At 42.5% G+C, this 27,730-nt stretch overlaps 1 protein-coding gene across 1 annotated transcript; it reads right to left on the bottom strand.

The window, feature by feature from the left end:
* Positions 1-21,844, bottom strand: CFAP52 (cilia and flagella associated protein 52). Its single transcript, XM_083428771.1, has 14 exons — positions 21,658-21,844; positions 19,859-20,058; positions 18,854-18,990; positions 17,313-17,441; positions 15,660-15,759; positions 15,125-15,241; positions 8,312-8,412; positions 6,666-6,836; positions 3,485-3,633; positions 2,848-2,993; positions 2,344-2,495; positions 1,945-2,047; positions 1,672-1,783; positions 1-514 (listed from the first exon to the last, which is right to left on the bottom strand). The coding sequence occupies exons 1-14, from the start codon at positions 21,740-21,742 to the stop codon at positions 339-341; spliced, it is 1,878 nt and encodes a 625-aa protein (XP_083284897.1). The 5' UTR covers positions 21,743-21,844; the 3' UTR covers positions 1-338.
* Positions 21,845-27,730: the final 5,886 nt, after the last annotated feature.

Genomic DNA, 27,730 nt, shown 5'->3' with positions numbered 1-27,730 from the left:
TAGAGTTGCACAACACAGAATACATTGTGAAGGAGGGGGACATGACACAGTTTTCTGAACTGAAATTTCAAACAGAATACATCACAAACATAAATACGAATGTGCCAGGCCTGGGGTTCACAGCGCCATGTGACTAAGCACCAACTGAAACCAATGCAGACAATAGGCACTTGGATCTATGGACAATAATACTACGGGAAGGTCTGACTATTTCAAACAAAATGAACTATTATCTCCCTTAGGAACAGCAAGGGCTTCTAAGCTTTGAAAAGCTCATCAACTTAAAAAAGAACAGTTCAGAACTGGAATCTTTGTCTAGCAGCAGCTGCTATTAGGCATTAGTGGACATGGGGGTACTTCCAGCGAAGGATGGCACCATCAGCGCTCACGCTCACAATGTATTTGTTGTTAGGGCAGATCTTCAGGCGGGTGATGCTGCCACTGTGGCCAACCCCAACAAACATCACCTCACCCTCGTTGTAATCCCACACTTTCACTAGGTGGTCATCACCTCCTGAAGGGGAGAGAAGGAAGGAAGGTTAGACTTTGTGAAAGACTGCCAGCAATCCACTGAAGGAATAAGCAAAGAAAAGGGGCAGCTGCAACAAAATGCTGCAGTTTGGAGAGCTCCTGCTCAAGGTTCCAGGCAGCCTGCCCGTGGCAATATATTTCAGGAGTCCCTAATCCATCAGCACCAACGTGTCCTCAGCAACACGCAACCCTTCATGCTTACCAAGGCTCTCCCAATTTTTATTTTTAAAAGGTTGGGGGTATTTTGTTGGGAGGAATTGCTTTCCTTGTCCATGTTTTTGTTTTGGGAGGGCGTGGATGTTTTGCCTGGGTTTCGGGGGAAGGAGGAGCATTGCGTCTTTCATGTTTCTGATCAATTATTTTGTGGTGCAGAATGAGGTTCTTAGCTTTCCCAACGTACTTCCAGGCCCCAAAGGTTGGAGAACCATCTGCACCATCACTAAGTCATCTGCACCACTTCGTCCCCTCTAACAGTCAGCATTCTGAGCCAGTTAAGTCTACTCAGTGAGTTGCTTTGGGTTTCCTCTCCGCTCGGGATATTTTTCAAAGTGTTATTGTAGTTATGCAAACCTTTGACTTCCCCCAAGGCTGCTGATACCTTTGTTTTGTGTGTGGGTGGTGCCATTTTGGAAACAAAAGGACCCATACTCAGAGAAAGAGTATATATAGAATGAATTTTGGGGCTAAAATGGGCTGGAAAATGGTGGTCCGAAGTGTTGTGCAACATGAATGGAGGAAAGGAGCCACGAGCATGATACATGAATGAAGACTATGGGGAGCAGCTCCCTAATCCAACAATGGATTTCAACAGGGACCTCAGAGCGCAGTCATTCACAATAATGATTATCATAGAAGCCTATACAAGTCTACTCAAAATTAAGCACCATTGAGTTCAACTGAGCTTATTCCCAGGTAAATGAGTATAGGATTGCAGCCTTTCAGAAGTTGCCCACTACCATATTTTTCAAAGTCAAATCTCATTTTCTTTCTGGCCTTTACAGAGTTTATCTGATTTCTTTAGTTTCAGTTCTCAATAGCACAAGATCTTGTCAGGAACGAATGAGAAAAGGAGCAAGTATCTCTGCAGAAGGAGAACAATGCCTCTCCAGTATAAGGTTCATTTTTTAAAATTCAACTTACCAGTGACAAAGACGATTCCATCTGATGTAATATCCATCCCATTGATAGAACCAGACAGGGAGCCCTCCAGGTCTCTGATTGGGGACCCATCAAACACCTCCCAGTAACCAATCTAGAAACCAGAAGAAAACCTGGGTGAGAGAGCCTTCCTCTGTGCAGCAACAAGTAACCTATTTCATACATTTACTCCAAGAGATGTCTGAGACATGCAGCCGGGTACTTAGGCAGTAACCCGTGTTGCTGGGCTCATGTCCCAGTGTTTCCTTTACTCACCTTCCGGTCTGTGCCACTTGTAATAAGCTGGTGCTCATCAGGATGGTAACACACACATTTGAACAAGGTGTTGGCCAAGATCATCTGACGCCTCATGAAGCGACTGGGGATGGGGAAAAAACACCCAGTGTTTCTGAGGTTACATATTGTTAGGTTTAAGCAGATCCCTCCACCAATAACTCTTACTTTTCAGACCCTGATCTACTGATCTGTCATTTATAAAATAGCCAAGTCCCCTTCAGCTGCAGAGGCATGCACTGAAATCCCAGAAGTCCCTGGAGTCCACCCTGCTTTCCCCCCCTTTTTTGTCTCTTCAAGATAACCCTCTTAGTTGAAAGAAGAAATTAGCACAATACTGTGGCTGCAGACAGCCACGATTCCAAGCAAGAATGGCCTTACACAAGATCCCAGATAATGCATGTTCCGTCGATACTGGCCGTGACACACTCCTGGTTATTTTTCTTGATCTTGATGCATGAAATAGAAGAGATGTGCTCTTTCATGACCTCTTCCAGCTTGCGCGTCTCCTTGCCAACCTCCCATACTCTCACCTGTAACCCAAAAGCAGAATCTTCAGAAAATGCATTTATATAGTGTCTTTTTCTAAGTGCTTTATCTTGGCAATCTATAAATATCCCGTATATTTTGGGGCCAGTATCATTATATCCCCTGTTATAATGTGAACTATACGTTGATGTGAACTATCAACGTGGGGCTTGAGCTTCATAGGCTCTTGGGTCTGCTCTGCCACAGGATATATACACCACACAGTTATTCAGCATGCAATGGCGCACAACTGGCCATGTGTCTCATTAAAAAGAAATGTGTTGTAGGTAGGAATCAGTCAGTACAAAAGTTGGTGAAATCTGCAAAGGAGATCCAAGGACTTTGAGGGCTCATTACCTGGCCTTCGCCTCCACCACTGATGATTCTTTTGCCATCACTTGTGGTAGCCACAGCCGTCACACCCATGCTATGAGCATGTTCGATCACGTACATTAGCCTCCCAGTTTCTGGGGTGAAGGCACGGATCTTCCCATCATTCCATGCTAAAACAATATAGAAAGATTTTGCTAAGTCTCTTCCACTTTTCCTTCCTTCACCTGGTGTTTTGCTACTTTCACAGTCATTATGGCTGGAAGCAGCAAGAAAATGCACAGTTCTGCTATAGAGCTCGCCAATGTCCAGATCATATGGCTTTGGTGACCTGCTCTCACCAAGGAAAATGCTAAGGAGAAGATATGGCACTCACAGCATCACTCTTCAGCAGGTGATTTCTATGTAAGAAGAGTTTAGGTCTGTGGGGATTCAACAAAACTACTCTCTCTCCGCTCCATGATTCCAAATTATGCAGTGGACAATTGTAGCTCAATTACCCATAATGCAACAGCAGTAGTTCTACAAAGACCTTAGAAAGCACTGGGCAGACTCTAATGACAGAAGGGTCATTAGGCTAATGACAGAAGGACAATTTAAAGCAGAGGGCAACTGGCTGTGGATACAATTCTACAATAAACTGGAACATGCAAAATGTATTTACCTGAAATGATGCTCTTGCCATCCCTCATAAAATCTATGGCATGGCAGGTCATGTTGGGGACTGTTATTCGTAGCAGCTCCCTGTTTTCAGGTGTATACCACACACGGATATCATTCTTGGAGCAGGTGGCAAACAAGTCAGATGTACCACTATGGGAGGCAGGGAAGCTGGCTTAGGAAGATTCAAACAGAATTGCTGCTAACTCTCAATAACCGCAGTATTAAAATGCCAGAGCTGAGCCACTGGGCCATATTCCCCTGAAGGCCTTTCTCATTCAGAACACCCAACATAGTCTTTTGAGAAGAAACTTGACGTGTCTAAGTCCAGCTCAAAAGTGAATGTTATAATCACATTATAGCAAATCCACACAGTGATAATTAAATGACCATAATGGAGAATAAGATCTAACCACTTTCAAACTGGCTCTCAAGGTAATTCAGAAATGGATGAGAGCTTGAATGTCACAGATCTGGTGATTTGCCCAGTGAGAGAAGATAATAGATATGAAGCATGTAGAATACCATGAATCAATGGGTGAGCTTATTACTTGCCACTTTGACTGGTGCTACTGGTGTATAACTAGTTCCGGGCAATTCTGATGGAAACCAGAGCAGCAGCTCTAGGGAGCAGGTGTGAGTAGAAAAAGGTAAGGGACTTGTTACATTTTCCCCTCCACATGTTCAAAACCTCCAGGTTGACTGCTCAAAGGAGTTGCTGGATCTGGGGTAGGGCAAACCCTTTCCCTAATGCTGGACTTGGACTGAAAGTCCTTACAGCAGGGATGAGGACCCTGTTGCCCTCCCAATGTTGTTGAGCTCCACTTCCCATCAACCACAGCCAGCATGGCCAATGGTCAGGGATGATGGGAGTTGCAGTGCAGCAACATTTGTAGGCCCATGAGTTCCCCAACAGAGAGACATGTGCTAAGAATGTGCTAAGCATGTGCTAATTATGTTAAAGCCCCAGCTTTGAGGACATTGCATTTCAGTGCCCTTCATGGCTATCACACCTTAGCTTCCAGTCATGTTTCGTTACTCCCATGAGCTCTTTACTTCCACTTAGAAGAAATAATCATAATCATAATCATAATATTTATAGCCCACCCATCTGGCTGGGTTTCCCCAGCCACTCTGGATGGCTTCCAGCAGAATAATAATGATCAAGTGGTATATAAATGCTTTAAACAAATAAATAACCCCTCATAATCTTTGCTTAAAATAACATTATTCTGTCAATCTCATACTAGAGTCAAGCAGTCCATCCTCTGTACACAGAACAGTAGAATACTACAATCACTTTGAAGTATTTCCGAATAAGTCAAGACAGAAAAAAATAGTTCACAGGTTGCACTGTATGCTGCTCAGAAAGAGAAAAGAGATGAGTAATTCAAGTGAAAGCAAACAATAGCCATTCCATCAAGCTCATCTGAACAGCTCTCACACAGGAGGCATGAATCACACGCAAGCGTCAGATTACTGTAAACCTCACAGGGCTGTCTCATTAAACAGAAGATATGTCTGTTGGCACTCCGATGACAAGGGCGACCTGCAATTGTTCCCAGCACTCGTCTTGATGTAACTTAGCAAAATGTTTGACATTGCATGAAAGGTAGGGCAAGGGAGACAGCTGTGGCCTACAAAACCCACCGTGTCCTTCTGCCCCATACTGCCAGGCTCCATTTGCAGGAGACAGCAACTGAACCATCATTTCGAAGAAATGTCACGGTCTCCGTGCTGACAGCAAATGGGAATTCACCTGCCTATTCATGAGGGGAATTCAAACAGATGATGAGCTAGGACAGACAGCACAGCATATGGCACACCCAGAATCTAACCAAGCAAAACACCTTGTGAAACACAACATTGCCACTGCAGTGCTAGCCATGGATTAATTTACATTCAGCGCTTTAGAGGTGGAAAAGAGGGCAGTCAGACTTGCAACAAAATAAAATGCCATTCAACTGGCTGCAATGCACCCGTTTCTTTGTTGTAAGCTGCTTTCAGCATGAATTCTGGGTGGGAAAGTGGCATACAAATAAAATGAATGGATTAATGTCCCAGCTACTTGGGATCAGATTTCTCCCAATGTGGCTCCCACATTTCCATGAACAGATTGGCCACATGGTGGGGGCAATTGAAGTGGGTCTTTCTCATGGGATCAGTGTGATTCTGCACACCTGACTGAATCAATTACATACAACCCCAATTATAAGGGAACTTTTCATGGAAAAAGAGCTTCCATGAAGCTGGGGCTGCATGTAAAGGACACCTTAGAAATGAAATGGAATCTTTTCACAGAAATGCTCCAAAGGCCTTGCAGACCCAGAAAGAACATGAAGAAGACTCTGCATATAAATCTGTGTATAAATCTACTTGCAGTGCAGAATTTGGCAGGTGTCTAGTCATCACTGAAAGGTAAGAGAATGTGAGGGCCATATTTGCTGAAACATCAATGAGCAAAGCAAATCTTATTGGAGAGCAGCACTAGCGAGAGTGTAACCCCCCCCCCCCCCGCCAAGCTCCTATTATGTGAGTATCCAGCTGTTTCTTTCCATTCATCCTTGCCCAAAGTATTCTATTCTCTAAATTCTCTTCTTTTCCCCAGAATGTGCCAAACGCAGAGCACTGGGATTGAATAGACCTTGGGCTTATTAGAAAGAACCACCAACTTGAGGGTTGCTTCCAACATTATTTATTTGCTGGGTGTGCTCGCATCTTTTCTGGGAAAACTTACGTTTTGCCATGCATCTTAACACATTGGTTTGCATGCCAATATCTTTGAAAATAACATAAGCAGAAATGCTATGATACGTCTCTGTGCAGTGTCAGCATAGGGCGCCTTATCCAAAGCTCCAAGGCAAAGCTATTGTAACCATGCAGGGAAAGCAGAGAGAAAGCCTACAAAGAATCAGATAGTAAAACCACAACCTGGTGCACACCAGATGTTTAAGACTACAACCCTCCAACCCCATTCCATTGCTTTCTTGTCTGTCCTGCTTCCTGGAATTTCCTGCAGGCTAGAGCCTACAGTTTACTAGCTGGTTTTGTTAAGACTAAGTGCCCCCCTTTGCAAATCAGTGAACACACAGGACCATCCAAAAGATTAAGATTGCTGCCTACATAAACTCACTGTACCTTATACATATATGCAGGATTAACAAAATTCTTTGGATCATACTTACTATGGGAAAATGATATCATGAATGGCCTCATTGTGGCAGGTGGCTATGAGCTCATCCCTAAAGTCCGAATACGAGAACCGATAAATCTGTGCCTCCTCAGTGCCCACAAAAAACTGGTGTCCCTGCCCTCGTGGCGTGATGGATGTGACAGCACCTTCCAATTGAACTTTTCTGTAAAGCCAAAAGAAAGTTCGGTACTGAAAATGACTTTTTTAAAAGACCATTCATCCTACCCAGGCCTTGCTTGTTTAAGTTAATGTTTGTTTTGTGCATTGTTATCCTTTCTTCCACCAATAGCCCATGGTAGGACCTGGCTTCAGTACTCGGTCTGTAAATTGAGAGATTAGGAAGCATTTAATGTTCCTGTTTCTCCTATTAATTGTTGTTGCTGTTGTTGTTATTAATGCTTCTTTGTGATTTTTTTTTAAATCATGTTCCAAGAAAAAGCTGTGGATATTTTCCATAATCTATTAACTGAAATTGGCTGAAAAATAAAATTGGTTTATTTTTGAGCACAACTGGATGACAAGAATACACTTTAACAAATCTATAGTTCCGCATTGGATTTTGTGAACTGAAAGCCATCAAATTAAGCTAGCAATTCTTGTGTGAAGATCCATATTTAGTGATTTTGGTCTGAAGTTCTCTTGACAAAATGGAACTTCTAATTTCATTTTTCAGTCAAAAGCTCTCTTTTCTAGTGGTCTAGCTAAGAGCACCAACACTCTATTCTCTAGTTTCTCTGCTTACAAAGTAGAAACAAAATGTACTGTATTTTTTGCTCCATAGGGCGCACCGGACCATAGGGCGCACCTAGTTTTTAGGGGGGGGGAATAAAGGAAAACACACACATACACACCGGTCCAGGAGCAGCAGCAAGATTGTGCGCAACCTTGCCACCGCTCCCGGAGCTTGCAGGGCTGGGGGCAGGGAATCCCAAGTTTCCCCTGACCCCAGCCCCCAGAACAGGCAGATATCCACAAGCCTGGAGAGCGCAGCGGGAACTCCCGCCGCGCTCCAAAGGCTTGCGGATGGCTGCCTGAAGCCTGGAGAGCGAGAGGGGTCGGTGTGCACCAACCCCTCTCGCTCTCCAGGCTTCAGGCAGATATCCGCAAGCCTGGAGAGCACAGTGGGAACTCCCACCGCACTCCGAAGGCTTGCGGATAGCTGCCTGAAGCCTGGAGAGCGAGAGGGGTCGGTGTGCACCAACCCCTCTCGCTCTCCAGGCTTCAGCGAAAGCCTGCATTCGCTCCATAGGACGCACACACATTTCCCCTTCATTTTTGGAGGGGGGAAAGTGCATCCTATAGAGCGAAAAATACGGTATTTGGCATTCAAAATAAAATTCAAATTTTGTTTTAATAAATTCAAAACTGACTCCCCATGGAAAAAGTAGGTGGCATAATGTAATCATACATTTAGTTCATTGTCCTCTAAATTGTGATCATTAAGCCTGCTGTCCTATTGGAAGAAAGTCCCATTGAACTCAGCCGATCTGAAGTCCAGTACCATCTAACTAAAGCTCATGCTAAACAACTGTGAATTGCTGTGCCATTTTGTGCAATGTATGTTTCACATTATTTCCATGTTGAATGCAACTACCAGGGTGCACTAATATCCTTGCTAATGAATGTTCAGAAACTCACTTTATTACTTTATAGTTCGATTCTGAACAAAGAGCTACAATTCCAGCTCCTGTACCAATGACTAAGTCTCCCGTCTTCAGTAATAGCAAAGATGTCACTCCCTGTAGGGGGGGAAAAGCAAGATTAAGACACTTATATGCTAGCCAAATCACTGTATTTGTGCAGGATTATTGGACAGATCAGAGTATTTGCCTTGCAAAGGTGGTGTGTATGCAATTAAGATTACTCTTTTACCAGTGCTGACTTATCAAAAGAAGGAAAGTTGTTGTTATTCAGCAATGTAAAAATAACCAAAGAAAGAAACACCTTTTACAACTCTATTCATATCAGGTTGAACACCACCTCCCTGGACAGACAAGCACATTCATTTTATGTGGTCCATTAGTATTTGTGGTAAGCACATAAAATATGATGTGCATTCCCCAACACAAAGTGTGTATCTGCAGGAAGTGGGAGCTTCACAGTGTTCAGGTTCAGCAGGCTCTTCCTGCATCTTTTTCTGGGTCGTGGTGGTGGTGTGTGTCTCCCCTTCACACTGCATGCACGTGGCCTTTTCCTGAGAAGTCACATAAAATGTCAAGTGTCTTTTAGAGTTAAAGATCCAATTCAGGAAAATATAGACATAAATTTAGGAGAAGGACATTAACAGGATGAGTTTTTGAGAATGAATGGACAGGGCATGTAGAATGCTGAATGGCAATGAAGAAGGGAGGACTGTGAAGCACATAAGAGGAAGATCACGACAAGAAGTCTTCATTAAGATTATTTACATGATAAGAGAGTGCTCTCTGAGTGTTTCATTGCTCATTTAGCAGTCACATAAGAACTTCCTTCCTGAACCAGATTAATAGTTTATGCAGCCCTCTATCTTCTTCCCAAAATGTCTCCATTTGTCATTTCTGCATTTATTTCAGCATAGGGCACCAATGGATGATTCTCCTCCTCCCTTGATTATTTCCAGGTTTTTACTGCCAAACACTATGGGACACCCTCAGCAATCTTAGGTCTGATTTGTATCGCAGAGATAGCTAACCTGAGGCCCACCAGATGTTGTTGGTATGACCCACAACTCAAAGAAACTATGAGTTGTGTGGCAGAGAAGAAAGAGACTTCATCTTTGTCCTTGACAGAAGAACTTCCAAGACAGCACAGCCCCAGCTAAGGGACAGAGCCTTGCCAGTCTCTTCCAATTTGAAGGAGACCCCCAGTGCACCATTGTCTTTCCAGCTCCATAGGGGTAAAAGGCTGCAGAACAAGGTCCCTCAAAAACCAGCAGGCTGCAAAGATACCATAGTGAGATATTGGAACTATCCAAGGTCCTGCAAGTGTTCCAAGTGCTTTCAGTTCCTGCCTTGGCATCTTGGTGGGGCACTGCTGCACTTTCCATGAGCCTTGAGCTATTGTAGTTTAAGACAGTTGAATTTCAGCTCCTATCAGCACCAACCAGAAAGGCCAATGATCAGGGAAGACAGGAATTGTAGTCCAAAATCATCTTGAAGATAACAGGTTCATCACCCCTGTCATATATGCAGCCAATCAAATGAACATTTATGAGCAGAGCTCTTGTGAAGTCTGGGTAAATTTTAACCATGCAAACACAACCTCATAGTCTTCCTCAAACTGACAGTCCAAAACATCTGGAAGACACAGCTCCCATTATCCCAGACCATTAGGTTTGCTGTCTGGGGTTGATGGGAGTTGTAGTCAAAAACATATGGAGGGGGGCAACAGTTTGGAAAATGTCATATTGTTTCAGTGTTGCAAGATGTAGGGTTGCCATATTTCAAGAAGTAAAAATCTAGACATCCCAAAAAATTGTTGAGGTTGGGTTTTTTTTAGGAAACGCCCCAAAAATGTGATTTCTGCTGCCTTCCAAAAATTCCCACCAAATTATCAAATGTAATGCCCTTCTAAAACAAAGAGGCATAGAAGAAACATCTGTGAATGGTGTGGAACAAATTATTAGCCAAATGGTAGGTGTTCCTGTTCTCTATAAATTATTATCCAGAAGCAGGATTACTTTTAAACACAAATCTTTCTTAGGGGTGTCAATGGGACTTTACAAGTGTCCAAATATCAAATCCACATCAGCTCTGTTTTTTGATATGTTGCAGGATACTACTTCCTAAGACAGGACTTGGTTTGAAGAAGGGGAAAAAACACACAGTTGGCACAATTACATATAAACTCTCTTACATTTGAGAAGTTTCATGATGACAGGTTTTCACTACCTTGCTAGGTAATGTGTGGTGTTAACACGATCCTGCCAGGGCTTTAATTTTCCTGGATAGACTGCTGACATCACTCAGTCCTAAACAGCTTGACTTGGAAGCAAGTTCCAATTATTGCAACGGAATCATATCAGAAACCAACTAACAGCTACCAAAAAAGAGAATCTTCAGACGGACAAGGCCTGCCTGTGATGACTGTCCCTTGAATCACAGTGAGAAAGCAGATAGCTTTATAATCCACACTTGTTATTCATAATGCTCAGTAGTTCATATTAATGATGCAATACTCCGCTTTACACCCTGCCATTTCCCTTGTGAGCGAAACACAAAGGCTGCTGGATGGCTTAACATTTCTTTTATTATTTACATGTTACACAAAGAAATCACAGCCATGACTGATTCCGATTACAAGAGATAACTTCCAAGCCAAATAAAGCTCACTTATTTCCCCGCAGGAAAATGAAGCACTGCATCCATCCTAATTGCTTTCAAATGTAAACATCCCAATATCTCTGATAAAACCCCTTTCCAAGACACACAATTCTTTCTTTTTACTTGAATAACTCAGGCTGCAATGTGTCTATAATGAAATGCCTTTTTCCTTACTTTGCTTTCAAAGCATCTTTCATTGTCAGTTGAAAATAAAACCATATCCAGATAGTTACAGTATTGATAACTCGGTGGAGAACATCTCTGCTGCCTGCTTCAATGCATTTCCTATTAAACCAACTATAAAAAAATCCCAATGATTTAAATGGCAATATAATTGTTTTATTTTATTTCTTTTAAATCTGAAGCCCACCCTTCATCGAGTTAATGATCCCAGGGCAGGTTACAGCATGAAAAGATTAAAAAAAGATCCCAGTCAAAGAATGAAAGCAGATAAAAGATCATAGTCCAAACCATCACATATTATTCTAAACTGTCTTAAACCTACTATAGTTGACCCCCATTGTTTAACAGATCAGCTGAACACTATTAAGTAAACAAGGCTGGTACCAGCTATACTTCAGAAGGGAAGGGCATTCCGTAAGTGGGGGTCACCACAAAGAAGGCCCTTTCACACATTACTTCAAGAAACAGCTACCCTGGAGAAGGGTCAGAAAGAAGGGCCTATCCTGAAGATCTTAAAGACTGGACTTGGAGTCTGGAAACAATCAGCTACATATTTAATGGAGGAATATATTCAAAACTTAAATAAATAAAGGGATTTATGTGAATGGGGTTACTTGCTTTACTTTTTATTTACCTTTTTATTTTTTGTGGCATTTCATTCAGTAGATGTTACTGCAGTTTATTATATTTAAAATGAATTATGAAGCTCTGCTAATGAGATCCAAATTTGATAAAGTACTGAGCTCCAGAAGCCAGCATGAGAGTCTCCTTGTGTGCTATTTACAATGTTTTATAGAAAACATGTTTTCATGTACATTGTATCTGAAAGCTGAGGGGTTTTTTTTTTAATTAAACCAATTTCCTGTCTTGTGCTTCTGATGATATGGCTGAATCCCTCATAAGTCTGAAAACTAGAGAAAGAAGAGGTGAAGATATAGCAAATAAATAATCTTTAACAGGTGTTTGGTGACTGGAGATTTTGCTTCATGTCAAATATTTGGATTGTGATGTTCTGCTCCAGTTTTATAGGCCTATGATATCAAATCAACCATTAACATGTCTCTGGCCCATGTGTGTCATACATTAACAGGCAGCATATCCTGGGTCCTTCAGACATTATGTTAATGGAGTACACTATCATGAAATAGAATCTCTTTCTAATGTTTTTGTTGGCTCTAGACAACTACTGTCTGGCTCTAGAATAAAGAATATTTGAAGGACAGTATACTTTTTCTATCTAGTCTGTGCAAACGAGTAAGAATTAGCTTGCACATCTCAAACTGTCAAGAACCATCCAAGCTCTGCATCTGTCATCAACGTCATTTATGCAAAAGACTTATAAAGAACAAACAGAGCATGAGGCTCCTAAATTACAGTTGATGAACAAATATATATCTCCCTTTGAATAAAGATTATGACTGATTTGCTCACTACAAAAAGTAATTGTCCCTAGTGTGATGTCATGCACATTGAGCACCACTGACTTCAAGTGATTGGGTATTGTTGACTTTGTTGATTGGATCATGTATCGTATTCTGTCTGAGTACACTGCAGTTGTTTTACTGTGCTTGCCATTGTGCTTTTGAAGGTTTTTATTATTTTATTATTTTATGACTGGAAGCTGTCTCAAAGCTGCTTGATGAAGATGATGATGATGATGATGATGACAACGACGACGATGATATGAGCATAGGCCCAGGAGGGGATAATTATTTGCAAGATGGGATGAAAAAGATAAAGGAATGAATCCTGATACCATTTTTAAAAAAGAGTCTTAGGACATCTTAGAAGCTAAAACAAATATTGTGGCATAGGTTTTTGTTGGATAGAGCCTACTTCATCGTACACATTTTTGTGGCTCGATCTATATGAAATACCATGAGTAGAGCAGAGAGAATAATGTACCTTCCTTCAAGTTTTTACTTCATGTATGTAACAAAGCTCTAGTCCACAAAAGCTTACATGTTTAATCCTCTATAAACATACAGTGATACCTTGGGTTAAGTACTTAATTTGTTCCAGAGGTCCGTACTTAACCTGAAACTGTTCTTAACCTGAAGCACCACTTTAGCCAATGGGGTCTCCTGCTGCCGCCATGCCGCCGGAGCACGATTTCTGTTCTCATCCTGAAGCAAAGTTCTTAACCTGAAGCACTATTTCTGGGTTAGCGGAGTCTGTAACCTGAAGCGTATGTAACCCAAGGTACTACTGTATAGAAATATGTGTTTAATCTTAAAATGCCTCAAGAGTCATATCCTGCAACACACACACAAAGAGATATAGAGCAAAACACATATAGATTATATTAGGAAGACTCCTTTAGGTCAGCATTCCACAAGCTGGTGCCTTCCAGATGTTGTTGGACTACAACCCCTATCCGCACCAACCAGCATAGACAATTGGTTAAGACTGATGGGGGCTGTAGTCCAACAACATCTGGAGAGTACAAGTTGAGGGAAGAGTGCTCCAAGTGAGCAGTCCACATCCAAATTGTTGACATAATTTATTAGACTAGAATGGAGAGGGGAGAGAATCACACTGCTAGCCACATGGTATTTTCCTTCTCCCTTCTGTAGAGAAGAAATGCTGCTCCTCTCGCCATTTAATATTCAGTACCAGTCAATGCAGATGCTGTACAGTCATAGTTAGAAGGCTTATAATCTACAAAAGGCACATGATGTAAAGGCAAGTATCATAGAGCAGTGAGTGAAATATCAAATCAGGGTGAGTCTAGAGTAACTCAGGGAAAGCTTTGCTGATGAAGTAGGTTTTTCAGGAGGAACGGAGGAGAGAAGGGGAAAGCTTTCCTAATCACATGATCAGCATAGCACAAGACACAAAGATAGGAATGGGAGAATGGGGAAAGGGAAGCCAAGAGCAGATCTGGAGCAATTCTGACTTAGGATAAAGGGGATGCATAGGAAAAATTGAGTGGGAGGACAGATATGATTGAGAAAAATTGTCAACAGAGAGCAAACAGAAAACAAGTAAAGACTAGAATTCTGATACATAGCCAAGAGTCAGTGTATGTAATGAGGAAAAGAGCTGATATAATTATGAGAGTGTTGGGAAGTGCAGATTAATTTCACCAGGTATTCAAAACTGCCCACACAAAGATGCTACCATTTGGTCAGGTAGGCGGAGGAGCAGTTAGAAATATGAACAAATTTAGCACCCTACTAGATGTTATGTCAGGAAACCCATGCCCAGATTCCTGTACTCTACTATACATAATACTAGTGCTTTTGTCATTCCTCCTAACAACAGTTCTGAGATATTAACTTTGGGTTACATCTTTCATGCAGAAGGACCCATGTCTAACCTTGGCATCAACAATTAAAAGGATCAAGTAGCAGCTAGCACCAGTTAGCATGACAGTACTGAACTAGGTAGACAAACTGTCTGACTTTGTATATGGCAATTTACTATATTCCTAATACTTACTGTTAGGGATCCCAGTTTACAGTGGGAAACGAAGGTTGGGAGAGATTTGCCCACAGACACTTAGACATACCATAGTTTACTGGAGATGTGAACAAGTCCATGCCCAACTATCAGGTAGTCCAGAGAAAAGAAGCTAGGTAAGTGGTAAAACTTCCCTGCAGATACACACCAAAAGGCAAGGCGGAGGTAAGCTCAGTCTGCACCCAAATAACAAGTTGCTCAGAATGAAGGGTGCACCCAAAGTCAGGAGTTTTACACAGGATCAGATGCAACTATATTGGCACTTTGTCACCTGACACCTGCTAAATGTTTGTTACAACCAGAGATTTTGCTCAGCAGGAACTCAGCTCTGGCACCTCTTAGGTGGGCACCATTGCCATTATAAGAGAACAAGGGAGACGTTCATGGTTCTGGCACCTCTTTTTCTAGAAATAGAGCGCTGGTTACAATGGTTGGTTGTTGCTATACTATCTGCATGGCTACACTCTCTGCTAGTGAGAGGTGGAGCACAGCAGCCACTTACCAGGCTGAATTTCTCCTTCACTGGGCCAAAGGTACTCATCAATGTGCTTTTTGTATTGAGTTTGAGGACATCACCAGTGGATGTCCCAATATAAAAATAACTGTCATCATCAGTCATCTGGGGAAGAATGAAGAGGAGAAAGATTAGCACACGCCACACCTTTTAAGATGACAAGTAATCCTAAATTCATTGTCATAATTTCTTTTGAGTGATATAGGATAGAAATTTGATGCCATCTCACATAGGACCTGGAAATCACAGGGAGAAAGTTCTTCTTCTGTGTCTTTATGTCTCAAACACTACTGCTGTTCAGCTTATTTATTTACACACTCGGAGACAGATGGATGCCAATCAATTTACTTATTTTATTAAACTGTACCCCACACCTTCTAAAAATATTTTTACGTGGCACAATTAAAAAAAGACTAAATTGCCAAAAGGTATTAGCAAGCAATGAAAACAAGCGATAGCAAAGTAAAACACAACAGCCGAGTTCACTAAAGCAATCCAACTGTTAGATCAGCAGCTTGCTTACCATAGCACATGTAACTATTCTTTTCAGCTGCCCTGTTTGACACTCAGTTGGTCGGATTTTTCTGTTGGGTAAATCCAATTCCCATACGCGAATGGTTCCACTGCAGCCAAAAAACATATTTCAAAATTGATTCTAAATAGAAAAAAATGTCACACAAATTTCTTGATCATAGTATTCAAAGGTGAATCTACTATTTGTCTTCCACCTACCAATGCCTGGCAGCTTTCGAAAAGTATATGCCAACTAACGATGTGTCACTGCAGTGTATTAAGAAGCTAAACACAAACTCATTCTATTCTCTTGTTATCCAGGGACAGAAGACGGAACTGGTTGGTTGATTAGATCATTTCAGAGAAAATAAATATATTTTCTGACCATAACATAAAGCTCCCACATACTACATTATTTTCTATGGAAACTGCCTGCAATTGGCTATAAGTAGTAATCATTCAAGATACAGCAAGCCCCAACAAAAATGCAGGTGACTGATCCCTCTGCCTCACTCTCTATTAAAGCAGATGATTGCATACCATGGGTGATGAAAGAAAGAAACCAGCAATTTCAAAAACACCCTCCTTCCAGTATTAAAAGGCCACAGTGCAGAGCAATTTTACATTGCCCGGCCATTGTAAACGTTATAGGAGGTGTCTGCTGTACAACCTCTTGTTAATCGCAAAATTTGAAGATTTAGCTCTTTCTCAATACACTGGTAAGTTTAAAACTGGTGGAAATGCCTGTCAGGAATCCAAAACCATTCCATCATTACTACTACAGTGGTGGTGCCTTGGTTTTAGAACAGCTTAGTTTATTAACAACTTGGAAATAGATCGCTGGTGTTCCAGTTTGTGAACTTTGCCTTGGAAGCTGAACATGTTCCGCTTCCTGTTGAGTGTGTTCCGTTTGTAAATTGAGTCCCCCCGCTGCTAATCAGAGGCTTCCTGTTGAGTCTGTCAACTGCTGAGTCCCAAGCACCCATGCAACACAGAGGTGATATTTGGAGCTTTTGTTTTTGTTATTTTTTTGTGTTTTTGTTTGTGTGGCTTTTTCATTTTTTTTATTGTGATTTGTTCTTCGTTTTATGGGATTGACTTGTGACTGTGGATTATGATTTCGTTTTTGTGACTTGTTTTTGTGACTGTGTGGAACCCAGTTCAGCTACTGATTGATTGATTGATTGATTGTATGACTGCAGAAATGGATAAAAGCCCCCCCATAAAAACAATGACTATCATCAGTGCACGTAAAGAATTTTAAAATTATTTTTTATCACCTACAATCCTGTCTTATTTTATAGTACAGTACATTGATTATTGCTTTCATTTTATGGATCAATGGTCTCGTTAGATATTTAAATTCATGTTAAATTTCTGCTTTAGGGGTTGTTTTTAAAAGTCTGGAACAGATTAATCCATTTTGCATTACTTTCTATGGGAAAGAACGCCTTGGTTTTGGAGACAGACAGGTTTTGAAACAGACTTCTGGAACAGATTAAGTTTGGGAACCAAGGTACCACTGTACTCAGGAACACTGAAGGAGAAGCCACTCTCTTGCTCATTCAGCATTCCTGACATTCACTTTTGTACAATGAAATAGATTTGCAGAGTTTGAAGTTCTAAAATGAAATGGGTGCCTTTGTCACAAACAAAGCCATACCTTCCAGCAGTAATGAACATTTCATCCCTGCAGTTGGAACACACCAATGTGGTGGGGTTCCCAGCACTACGTGCAGCAGCAGGGCTACCACAAATGGCCTCTTTCTTTGGGATGCTCCACACCACCACGCTGCCAAAAAGGGGAAATAATTTTTAGCCAGTCATCCATTCATTTAACATTGTTCTCTGGTCAGCCTACAGCATAACGTGATAAAATACAATGAAGAACTTCCTGCTGAATTATGGCTCCAATGTAAGTATGCACAAAATCAGAATCTTAGAAGCGTGACACGTAGAATTGGGTTCAGGCATAACAACAAACCATGGCATGGCATTACAAAAACAAGCAGTCCAGGAGCTGCTCAGTCTTCCATGCTCCATCCTCCTCCCCTTGCACCTGCTGCTTTCCTATCTTCAAATGCTGGTTTCTGATTCCCATTTACAGGGCAGGCACAAACTATAGGTTGCCAGTTCAGATAAAATGTTTCAAATCAGGAAGATAGGCAGAAAATCATGGAGAACAAGAGACAGGAGCACACAAAACCCGCAGCTCCTTGACTCCTCATTGATCACTAAACCATCATTTTACATCATTTGTTACATAGCTGTTCTAAAGAAACTGATTTTTCCATTTTGAAACACTCCCCCTGCCTAAGTTAAGTCCAACACTCAAAAGATAGTTGGGTAGAAGTGAATCTCATCTGGACTATTCCTTGGGACATGAGTACCTTAGAATTAGACTGTAAATTTAACTTTGCCAGTGAATAGGACTGAGGCTATTGACTACAACATCTCCACAACATCACAAAACATATTGATGCCAATATTTCAGGTGTTGCAAGCAGATAAACTGTTACCAGGACCCAAACGTGGTGGGGGAAGATACACTTTACTGGGACTAAGATCAAGGGGGGGGGTGTCCAACCTAACTTATTTTGCTGTATCAATGTACAGTACTTAGTAGTCAGATGTTATGAGACTTGCTGGAGTCAATCAGGAGCGTTAGGGTAGAACAAGCATGATTGTGAAGTGTATGTGTTTGTGTGTGTGTGTGTGTCCAGGCTTCCAGGAGCCCACCCACCATTGGCATTGTATTTTAGTCTGCTTTATTACTTAACTCACAAAGATTGAAGGCTGATTCTCTTAACCCTTATTTTTCTATTTCTCTTACATTTGTGTCAAGAGTTAGAGATAGAAAGGCCAACAGTGTAAACGGTAAAACTAGATCAGTCAGACATGATTTTGACTTATTTAATTGACAGACCAGTTTGCAGCAGCTTTGGCACTTGTGCATATCAGCCTCATTTCAAAAATACAAATACATCATCTGCTAATTTCTCCCAGCTTCCACACATGTATCTTTGGGAAACACATGAGTAGGGAAATGTAATGTTGGAGTTGTTCTGAAAAGAACTCAAAGCAAATAAATGGAAACAGACATAGACAGACAGGCATAGACAGGGGTTGTCATCTACTTCACATTTGATTCCTGGTTTATATAATGAAAAAGGAAAAAGAAAGCCACTTTTCAATTAATGTTACCTTCCATCATCCTGACCTCCCAGCGATACTAGGTAAAGGTCATTTGGAGAGAATGCTAGACTTTCAATTTTACCCTTGTGAAGTGAGAGCCGAGTCAACATCTCTTTTTTCTGGTAATCCCATAAAATTATATCAGCCTGGAACACACAAAAATAAGTATCAGCATAGTAACAACACTTAGGTCAGTTCCAAAACATGTGATGTGAAAGATACTGGAACAAAACAAAACCTGAAATTTAAAAAGCCATAAACAACTCATCTTAAACAGCCCTACGGATCAGCTACAGGCTTACCGAGTAAGAGAGCTTGCTGAATCAGTTACCTAACACAAGCATATCTCACTTTAAAGGCAAATGGCAGGGCCAAGAAGAATGTACCAACACAAGGCAGAAGTGCTGAAAAACATGAATGGTTTGACGTGATCCATATTTTTAAAGCATTGTCAAGTTTCTATTCAGTCTTCAGTCTAGGTGTTTACACAGTAAGCAACACTGTTGGCTTCCATATAAGGAAGTAAAAGTTTCTAAGGCAGAGATGGCTAACCTGTGGGCCTCCAGATATTTTTAGAGGTAGAGGTCCAACTCTCATCAGCTGCAGGCAGCATGGTCAGGAATGCTGGGAGCTGTAAGCCAACATGGAGAACCACAGGTTAGACACTCTTGCTTGAAATGATTTGCTCAGGGCCACATGGTATGCTATGAAGTAAATCAGAAATTCAACATCTTCCTTGTTGTTTAAAATTTGGCTTGCAGCATCCCCCTCCGAATTGCATGTTTACAACTGCACTGGGCCCACATGAAAGTAAATAAAACAAGGTTATTCAGAGGTATTGCTCATGGGTGTAATGTTATGAGACCTAAACCAGTAGACACGACACAGCCTAAAGGCTAAACAACCAGGCCGGTATTGAGAAACCAGATATCAGAACCATGCTTTTGCTAGGTCTTTGTTTGCAGCATCCACTGCGTGTCCAATACATTTTTTAAAAGGTGTCCTTTTATCCACCTTGAATCCCATGAATGTGATCTGTCCAGAAGCCACATAGGATCCACTTGAAGAAACCGTGACACAGGAGACATTGTTGGTGTGACCGTGTAGAAAAGCCTGAGTGCGAATATTTATGCCTTGGACAATGACTGTGCAGCCCAAAGGGTAGATGAGGTGCTCTCGATCTGGGTGGCAGATGAGGCCAAAGGGTACATGCCCTGTAAGCAAAGGAAGGACATGAAAGAGAAAGTCAGAGTCATGTTCTAGGGAACTCTGAGCATTAGTTAGCTGCACTGAGGTGAGGGAGGGTTCTTCTTAGATACCTTCTACTTTCCTTTCCACATGCAGTAAATGACAGTTCGTGATAATACCGTATGAGCACAGGATGTCTGTTCCATGCTAACCCACGCTGCTCAGCATACAGACTGCTCTGCACTTCACAAGTGTTTGATAATGCTTCCTGCCACTCAGATTTTCTCCCAATCTCTCATTCCACTCTGCTCTTTCCAGGCATTAGGGAATATACTGAACTGAATACAGAGTTTGATCTAGCCTAAAGTTTTAAGGCAGAACTCTGTGCTCAGACCCTTTTTGATCCATACAGATTGGCTCCCAGTCCGCCCTACCTTTGGGCAGAGATCTAAGAGATAGAAGGTTGTGGTTCTCAGTTGCTTTAAATATTTAACCTAATTTTTTCCCCCAGTTATGGCTTCTGGGAGAATGCTGAAGGAGCTCCCATTCCACAGTCTGAACCGCAACGGGATTGCTGAAAAACTTAGATGCTCAAATCTTTTCCTGCAACTCTGTGCTTCCTCCAAATCAAAACGCACAAGTCTCACTCACTCTGTGAACTGAACTCTACATTTTATGTCCCCACTAAACCCTTTAAAATGCAACTATTGTACTTTCCGTAAAAAAAATGCCTAGTCGCCAATGCTGGTTTTCCATTGTTTGCTTTTCATGGAAAGTTCCCCAAGGTGAGCAAGTATTCTGAACTGAAGCTCCTCCTTTAATATATTACAAACTTACAGAGAATGCCTTCAGCCAGAGAGGGCATCTGGTTTGCTTCCATGAGGACTTTAAAAGCACACCAAATAAAGCCCAGCAACTGATCACTCCTCCATATCCAGACCCCTGAACCAACTCACTTCTCATTTCTTGGTACTGCACCCTAAAGACTCCACTAGACTGTAAACAAAGCTCACCGAGGTTACATCCCAGAACGTTATTTTATTTTTGTGTTGGTTAGACTTTCCCCTTGGTATGCTCAGAGCAACTAACAAAAGAACCATTGCACAAAACAGTTACAGCAGTTTGGTATAAAACCGTAAGAGGCACAAGCTTTGTCACAGGAAAGCTTATTCTTGATTGAGAGACTTGGAAAACTGGATTTGGGCACTTCTCTCGGCCGCTGTCAATTATACGTCTTGCTGCTGCAGCAAGAATGGAAATGGGAAATGTAGGGATGGAAATGGGAAAGCTAGATTTATTAGCACTACCCCCACTTCCCCACAACTGGCGGGTAAAGTACGGTATATGCACGTGCAAAAGTATTTTTTTAATACTTATATCTCGCCATTCCACAGCTCTGAGAGGCGGTTTTGAAAGCCACAGCTAGGAAAGAAGGCAGGTGCCCTTGAGCATGGAGTAAGACGGCCCTTCACCAGCTTCCGAAACCGGGGCGTCCCACTTCTCCAGGCACCCGACTTTGAGCCCCGCCACCTTTTCTTCCAGCGAGCGAGCACTCAGCGCCCCTGCCCCCTTCACCTCACTCAGGCACAGGCGACAACCTCCCCGCCCCTCTTCTCGCCTGGTACCATTGAAGCCGATGATCGCCTCCAGCTGGAGGCCTTCCAGCTCTTCGTTGCTGGACCCGCTCTCCCCGTTCGGGAGGGCCGCCATGGCCTCCTCCTCCGGCGCTCAGGGGTTGTGTACGGCCGTCGCCAAGGAAACCGCGCAGGCGCGCAGGAGGCCCGCGCGCTCTCACACGCCTCTGCCCCAGGACCTCTGCGCGCGCGCGGGCGCCTCTTTGGTGGAAAGCAAAGGAAGCAGAGCGTGGCTTCGGTCCACGGGAGGAGACGCGTCTCTTGGTTCCTCCTCCTTTTGAGGCGCCCGCAAAGCTACTCGGTCGGCGGGCGAGAGGGGGCATCATTCTGAGCTGTGTGGGGCAGCAGGTTCCTTCCTCCTGCAGACGCCTAAGTGGGGACCACGAGGGTTCCTTCTGACCAGATCATAATAACCCCAAGCACGCTGTTAAGACGCGGGTGCGGAAGGGGCTCCAGGCTCCCAGTGGCCACCTGCCCCGCATCCCTGGCTTGATACAGTTCGTCCTGTATTTCAGGTCTCCCCCCTCTCTCTCCTCTCCAAATACATATGTTTGAAAGGTCACGAATTTAAGCTCTGGGTTGCAAAGCACAGGCAGTTACAAATTCACGTGTGTGTCAAATTCCAGAGGCGCCATCCTGTTAGGCTCATAGCTGTCAACTTACAGATTTGAAAATAAGGGACCAGCAGCCTTGAAAATAAGGGACCAGCAGCCAAAATAAGGGACCTGCAGCCTCACCTGTGCCAGGCATTCCAGTCTTCCTGTCCTCCTGCAGTCTGGTCAAACTCAGGCTGGGTGGCTTCGAGAACACTGTCCAACCAACTTTGTAACCAGAGATTCAACTGAATAGAATCTGAATCACATGCGCCACAAGGCCTATGCAGCCTCAACTTAAGATGGCTCCCCGGCCTGGCTTTGCACTGCAAAGTTTGCAGCAGCACGTGCAACAAAATGGCGTCCAGCATTATGGTTAGGCTGCGATAGGTTGCAATGGATTGCTTTGAAGTCACTTCAACACCAGATGGAAATAAAATCCCAACCACCCTGCTTCACCTTGTCCTGTATTTTGTCAGAACAAAGGTGGCAACCCTAGTTGGACTTCAGTTCCCAGCAACAGCGCCTTTCGCCAATGGCCCATAGAGAGGGATGGTGGGAGTTGGAGTACAGGAATATATATGGGCGACTGCAGGGTTCCCCGCACCTGCTATGAGGCGATGCCCTCAGCTCCTTGAGGAGAAGCTGCAAATCTCAGCGAAGGCTTCATAGAAAGAGTGGGAAAGGCCAGCTTTTCTCTACGTTCTCCTCAAATCCTCCCCCCTCTCCAAAAGCGTTCTTTGTCAGTTTAAAAACTGTGTGATCCTATGCACGTTTACTCAGAAGTTAGTGGAGTTGTGTCTTATGGCCAGGAAACTATGCATAGAGTAGTATATGGGAAGGTTGGAGGAACTGGGTATGCTTAGCCCAGAGTTGAGATGTGATGCCACTCTTCAGATGCCCTTGCCGTGTAGAGAAGAGCAAATGGACTTGTTCTTTGCTGCCACAGAGAGCAACAGACCTAAGGTGAATTTCAGTTGAACAGTAGGAGACAGTTCTTTATAACAAGGGCAGTTCAACAATGGGATCAATTACCTGGAGAGATCAGAAGACTTCATGACTGGATGTCATCAAGCAGAGGCTGGACATGGTTTTCCCTCTAGATTTTCTGCTTAAAACAAGGTGTTGAATTAAATGGCCTCCAAGCCTCTCCCGCCTCCTTCCCAACTCTCTGGTTATTTTTGTTTATTTCTGTGTTTCTGTGCTGCTTTTCTGCCACCAAATGGCTCTCCAGGAAGTTTACAATTGGTGCTAAAAAGAAATCATATGTAAACAATCAATATCTCTGAACAATACTGTCTAACAAACAAATTAAAATAGACATCCAGTTATGAAGGACAGCAGCAGTTAAAACCGTCCTCAAAATTCAAAACAGGAGAGCAGGATGCATAAAATAACTGCTTAAGGAGACCTTTTTAAAAGGCTGCTTTTAAAAGCTTTTTGAAAGGTTGCTATGGTTACATCTTTTTTACACCACATAATAACCACATATTCAGGTGCTCCTGAATACATATGCATAGTCTGAAGTATGGAATGGGTTATTCATTCCCTAAACAGCGCTTCCCTGTCTATGCCTTCTTCTTCTTTGGCAATCATTCGTAGCCGAGTAAGATTGTCTTCCATAAACACAGTTTTAACAATGAGTCCGTAAGTGACTGTGGAAGCCAATTCTGGATCCACACATCCTTCCACAGTCGGGACATTGGTTTCCAGGTGGGAGTTGATCACAGTGTGGATTTGCCAAGCATCCTCTTAGCACTTTTTTCCTTTGCGTCCTGAGTTCGAGTGTCTTCAAAGCCCATGACACCTTTGATAAAGGCTGTTCTCCAACTGGAGTGCTCGCAGGCAAGTGTTTCCCAGTTGTTAGTGTTTATACTACATTTTTTAAAATTTGCCTTGAGACAGTCTTTAAACTTCTTTTGCTGACCACCAGCATTACTCTTTCCATTTTTAAGTTCGGAATAGAGTAGTAGTTGCTTTGGAAGACGATAATCAGGCATCCACACAACATGACCAATCCAATGAAGTTGATGTTGAAGAATCATTGCTTCAACACTGGTGATCTTTGCTTCTTCCAGTACACTGGTATTAGTTTGCCTGTCTTTCCAAGTGAAGTGTAAATTTTTTCGGAGGCATCATTGATGGAATCTTTCGAGGAGTTGGAGATGGCGTTTATAAGTGGTCCATGTTTCACAAGCATACAGTAAGGTTGGTAGTACAATAGCTTTGTAAACAAGCATTTTGGTTTCCCTGAGAATGTCCCAGTCCTCAAACACTCTGCATTTCAATCAGGAGAAAGACGCACTCGCAGAGCTCAGGCGGTGCTGGATTTCGGCATTAATGTCAGCCCTTGTGGAAAGATAACTGCCCAGGTAGCAGAAGTGATTGACATTTTCCAACGTTACACCATTGAGTTGGATTTGTGGTGCTGCAGAGGGGTTATTTTGTACTTGTTGGTGCAGCACTTTGTGTTTTTTGTGCTTTTGTTTTGTCTATGTACCATGACATCTGTTGATGTGTGAAGCAGAAGGGCTCAGAGTCATGCTCCCAGTCACCTCCCCAATACATATGGAAACAAAAGTCTCCTCTTTTCTGTGGCATAATTATGACTAAATGTTGATCAGCTATACAGACAGGGAGATTTACAGTGCAATGAATACACGTTTGCTCAGAAGTAAGCCCCACTGAGTTCAATAGCACTAAGATTCTGTTTAGGGGGAAATAATCGGTTTCTTACAGCTCTTTGAAGATCTTCTTTTATAATGTTGCCATGTAGAAATGTGGAGTAGAATACATAACCTATACAAACGTCATAGCTCCAAAGAAAGATAATTGATGTGTGCTTCCTCTCACCTGTTCAAATTCACCTACTCGTATCATGGGGGAGCCTGGTCCCTCTCAGGAAGCTGAATTGGAGGTATGTTCCCCCTCAACTCCACTGAAACTAGAAGTCTGGGCCTTACAGTGCAATCCTATGTGTATCCAGGCCTGTTCAATGCGACCTTATTTCCAGGTGAGTGATAGAGGGTTACAGCCTTAGAAAGCTCATCTTCATCCTCCGTGGTCTGTCCAAACCACTTCCAAATGGTTTCAGAACGTTGAATAACTGAACAAAGCATAAATAGAATATTGCAGGCACTGATAACAAGATTCAACATTTTCTGAGATGGGATCTGGAGGAGCTAAATCTTGCCTTTCAGGGAAATTCCAGGGCCCCATCACTCCCAATGAAACAATAAGGAGCCTCATATGCACTGCTCTGCTAAGGCCTAGTGAAGATGACTTGTTTCTTAGAAGATGCCATTGTATCAATATACTAAGTTTTAATCTCCTTAGCTACCACAGGGAGAGGAGAACAATTAGGAGATATGAGAATGCCATAGGGACAGTGTAAATCTCTTTATGTTTATTTTTTTAATGTTCTGTGCTGGTTTTTTATGTGGATTTTGACTTCTTTTGATGCTTTATATGTTTTCATCTTGGTTGTATTAATCTGGTTTTCAATTATGCTTTGATGTGTTTGAACATGCTGTTATATTGTTTTGTGAATTGCCCAGAGGCCTTGTTTTAATGGGTGGTATATAAATGTCAAAATTTAAATTAAAACAAATTAAATAAAATAAAGCCTGACATGCTAGAAGCTAAATCCTGGCTGGAATCAGGTCCCAGACAAGTTCTTATTTCTGCTCACTGATGCCACAGGACACCTAGCTCGCTCAACTGTTTGAAAAATGCTCCAATGTCAAGTAATCTTTTGAGGGAGAACCACTCTTCTCCTCAGGCCGTAGCAATGATTGTTGGGATCACTGCAGCTTCTTAGGGCTGCCACTATACTCAAGCTGTAAATGGACAAAAATGTGTAAGCTTCTGCCTTTTTCCATATTTTTAGGATTCTGTTGAGAGAGTAATGCCAGGATTAAATATTTATAGGGGCACTGCTAACAAATTCACCCAAAGTGTCATTAAGGGTTCCCTGGAACGTGGCAAGGCTCTTAGCTGGATTGGGTGGTTCATTGTCAAATGCACATTCTGGGAGCTTTTCCTTTTGCATGGAGCAAAGCAATCATTTTTATAAACTAAAGTGTCTTGAATCAATCTGCTTCCCGCCCGCCTCTCTTCCAGTTGACTTGCTTCCTTTCCTTCTAGCTACTGTAGGGTAGAGAATCCTGCTTTTGATAGGGGCTGCCCTACTTTCAGGCAAGCTGCCACTATTTTAGTTTTTTCCTAAGGTAGGACAGGCAGCCAATTATGCTATCTTTGGCAAGTGCTGGTGTGTGTATCTGTGTGTCCTACTTTATCAGGCATCTGTACCTGTTCTGACTAAAGGAACACTTTTTCTCATCAGGAGTCTGTGTGCTTTGTGGAGATTGAACAGCCTGTATCTGCCCTGACTCTGCCTTCTAAGTCTGGTTAAGGAGCTGGTGTGTTTCTCAATTCACGGAGCACTGGTCATACCTATGAGAAATTGGTCAGACAACCTATTTCTGCTCCTCAGGACAGTAGCAAGAAGAGTGACCCACTCAGGATAAGAGACCTCACTGGGGCATCTTGCCCAAGGGCCTCCCAAAATCTGGAGCTGACACTTAGCCATGTGCTTATCTGCCCATGTGTACTTACCTCAACTGGGTCTCAGTTCATGCCACGTTAAACTGAGATGGTGTGGCTAGTTATTGATTGGTGGCTACTGCCTGCCTGTGTCAATCTGTCACATTGATCATGCCTGCTTTCCACAGGACAGGTGCAAAGTCTTTCATTCCTACCAGTCTTTCGAATCTTGCCGCATTTATGCCTGGGATATCATTGGATATCAGTTCTGAGTTTACTTAGATTGAGAGATGGCTAAATAGTTGAATCTGCATTTTCATTGTTGAGTGGGCATTTGAACATACATTTCCCCCACGTCGCTCAGTGCTGAACTCAAACTGGTCTGCCACAGTGACCTTTGTAAAGAACATTATCCCTTAAGCATCTCTCATAGGCAGAGACATTCCAAATTGGCTTCCATTTTTAAACTTCATGCTACCTTTTCTAGCTATCTTTGCAAAATTCTGGCCTTTCACCAGAAGTTCTTGGCCGTTAGGATATTCTGATATTAGGATATTAGGATATTCTGAGGATTTGGGGCTCACATTTTAGACATTGTCTGGTCTAACATTCGAGAAGGAATTCGGCACAATTGGGAACTTTTGCTCCCCAAGCTGAATAAGTTGACTATTAGTGCTTTAAGTGACTGTCAGCCTTTAATCGCCCTATCTGATCCCCAGAGTCCACATCATGTGCCAGTTTCTTCTGCCAGGCTTATATTTCAGGTAATGGGGGTACATGCAGAAGCCTGCAACATCAGCTTCACTGCATAGGGAGGGAGGTCCCCTGGCAGAAAAGGTACCTGTCATTTCCAAGGACACTGCCTTTTGGTGTTGCATAAAATGTCAGAAGATGTGTGTGGGAAGCTGGTGAACAGACACATTCTG

Source organism: Podarcis tiliguerta (assembly GCF_965153285.1).
Source record: "Podarcis tiliguerta genome assembly, chromosome: 2".
Classification (NCBI taxonomy): Eukaryota; Metazoa; Chordata; class Lepidosauria; order Squamata; family Lacertidae; genus Podarcis; species Podarcis tiliguerta.
This window is presented reverse-complemented; position numbering and strand designations above follow the sequence as displayed.

Excerpts from the sequence above, each read along its gene's own strand:
- CFAP52 (XM_083428771.1), bottom strand. The coding sequence starts at position 21,742 with ATGGCGGCCCTCCCGAACGGGGAGAGCGGGTCCAGCAACGAAGAGCTG. Across the intron at positions 6,837-8,311 it reads TCGAACTATAAAGTAATAAA|AAAAGTTCAATTGGAAGGTG; the intron begins GTGAGTTTCTGA and ends TTGGCTTTACAG. Across the intron at positions 2,048-2,343 it reads TGCATTATCTGGGATCTTGT|TCGCTTCATGAGGCGTCAGA; the intron begins GTAAGGCCATTC and ends CCCCATCCCCAG.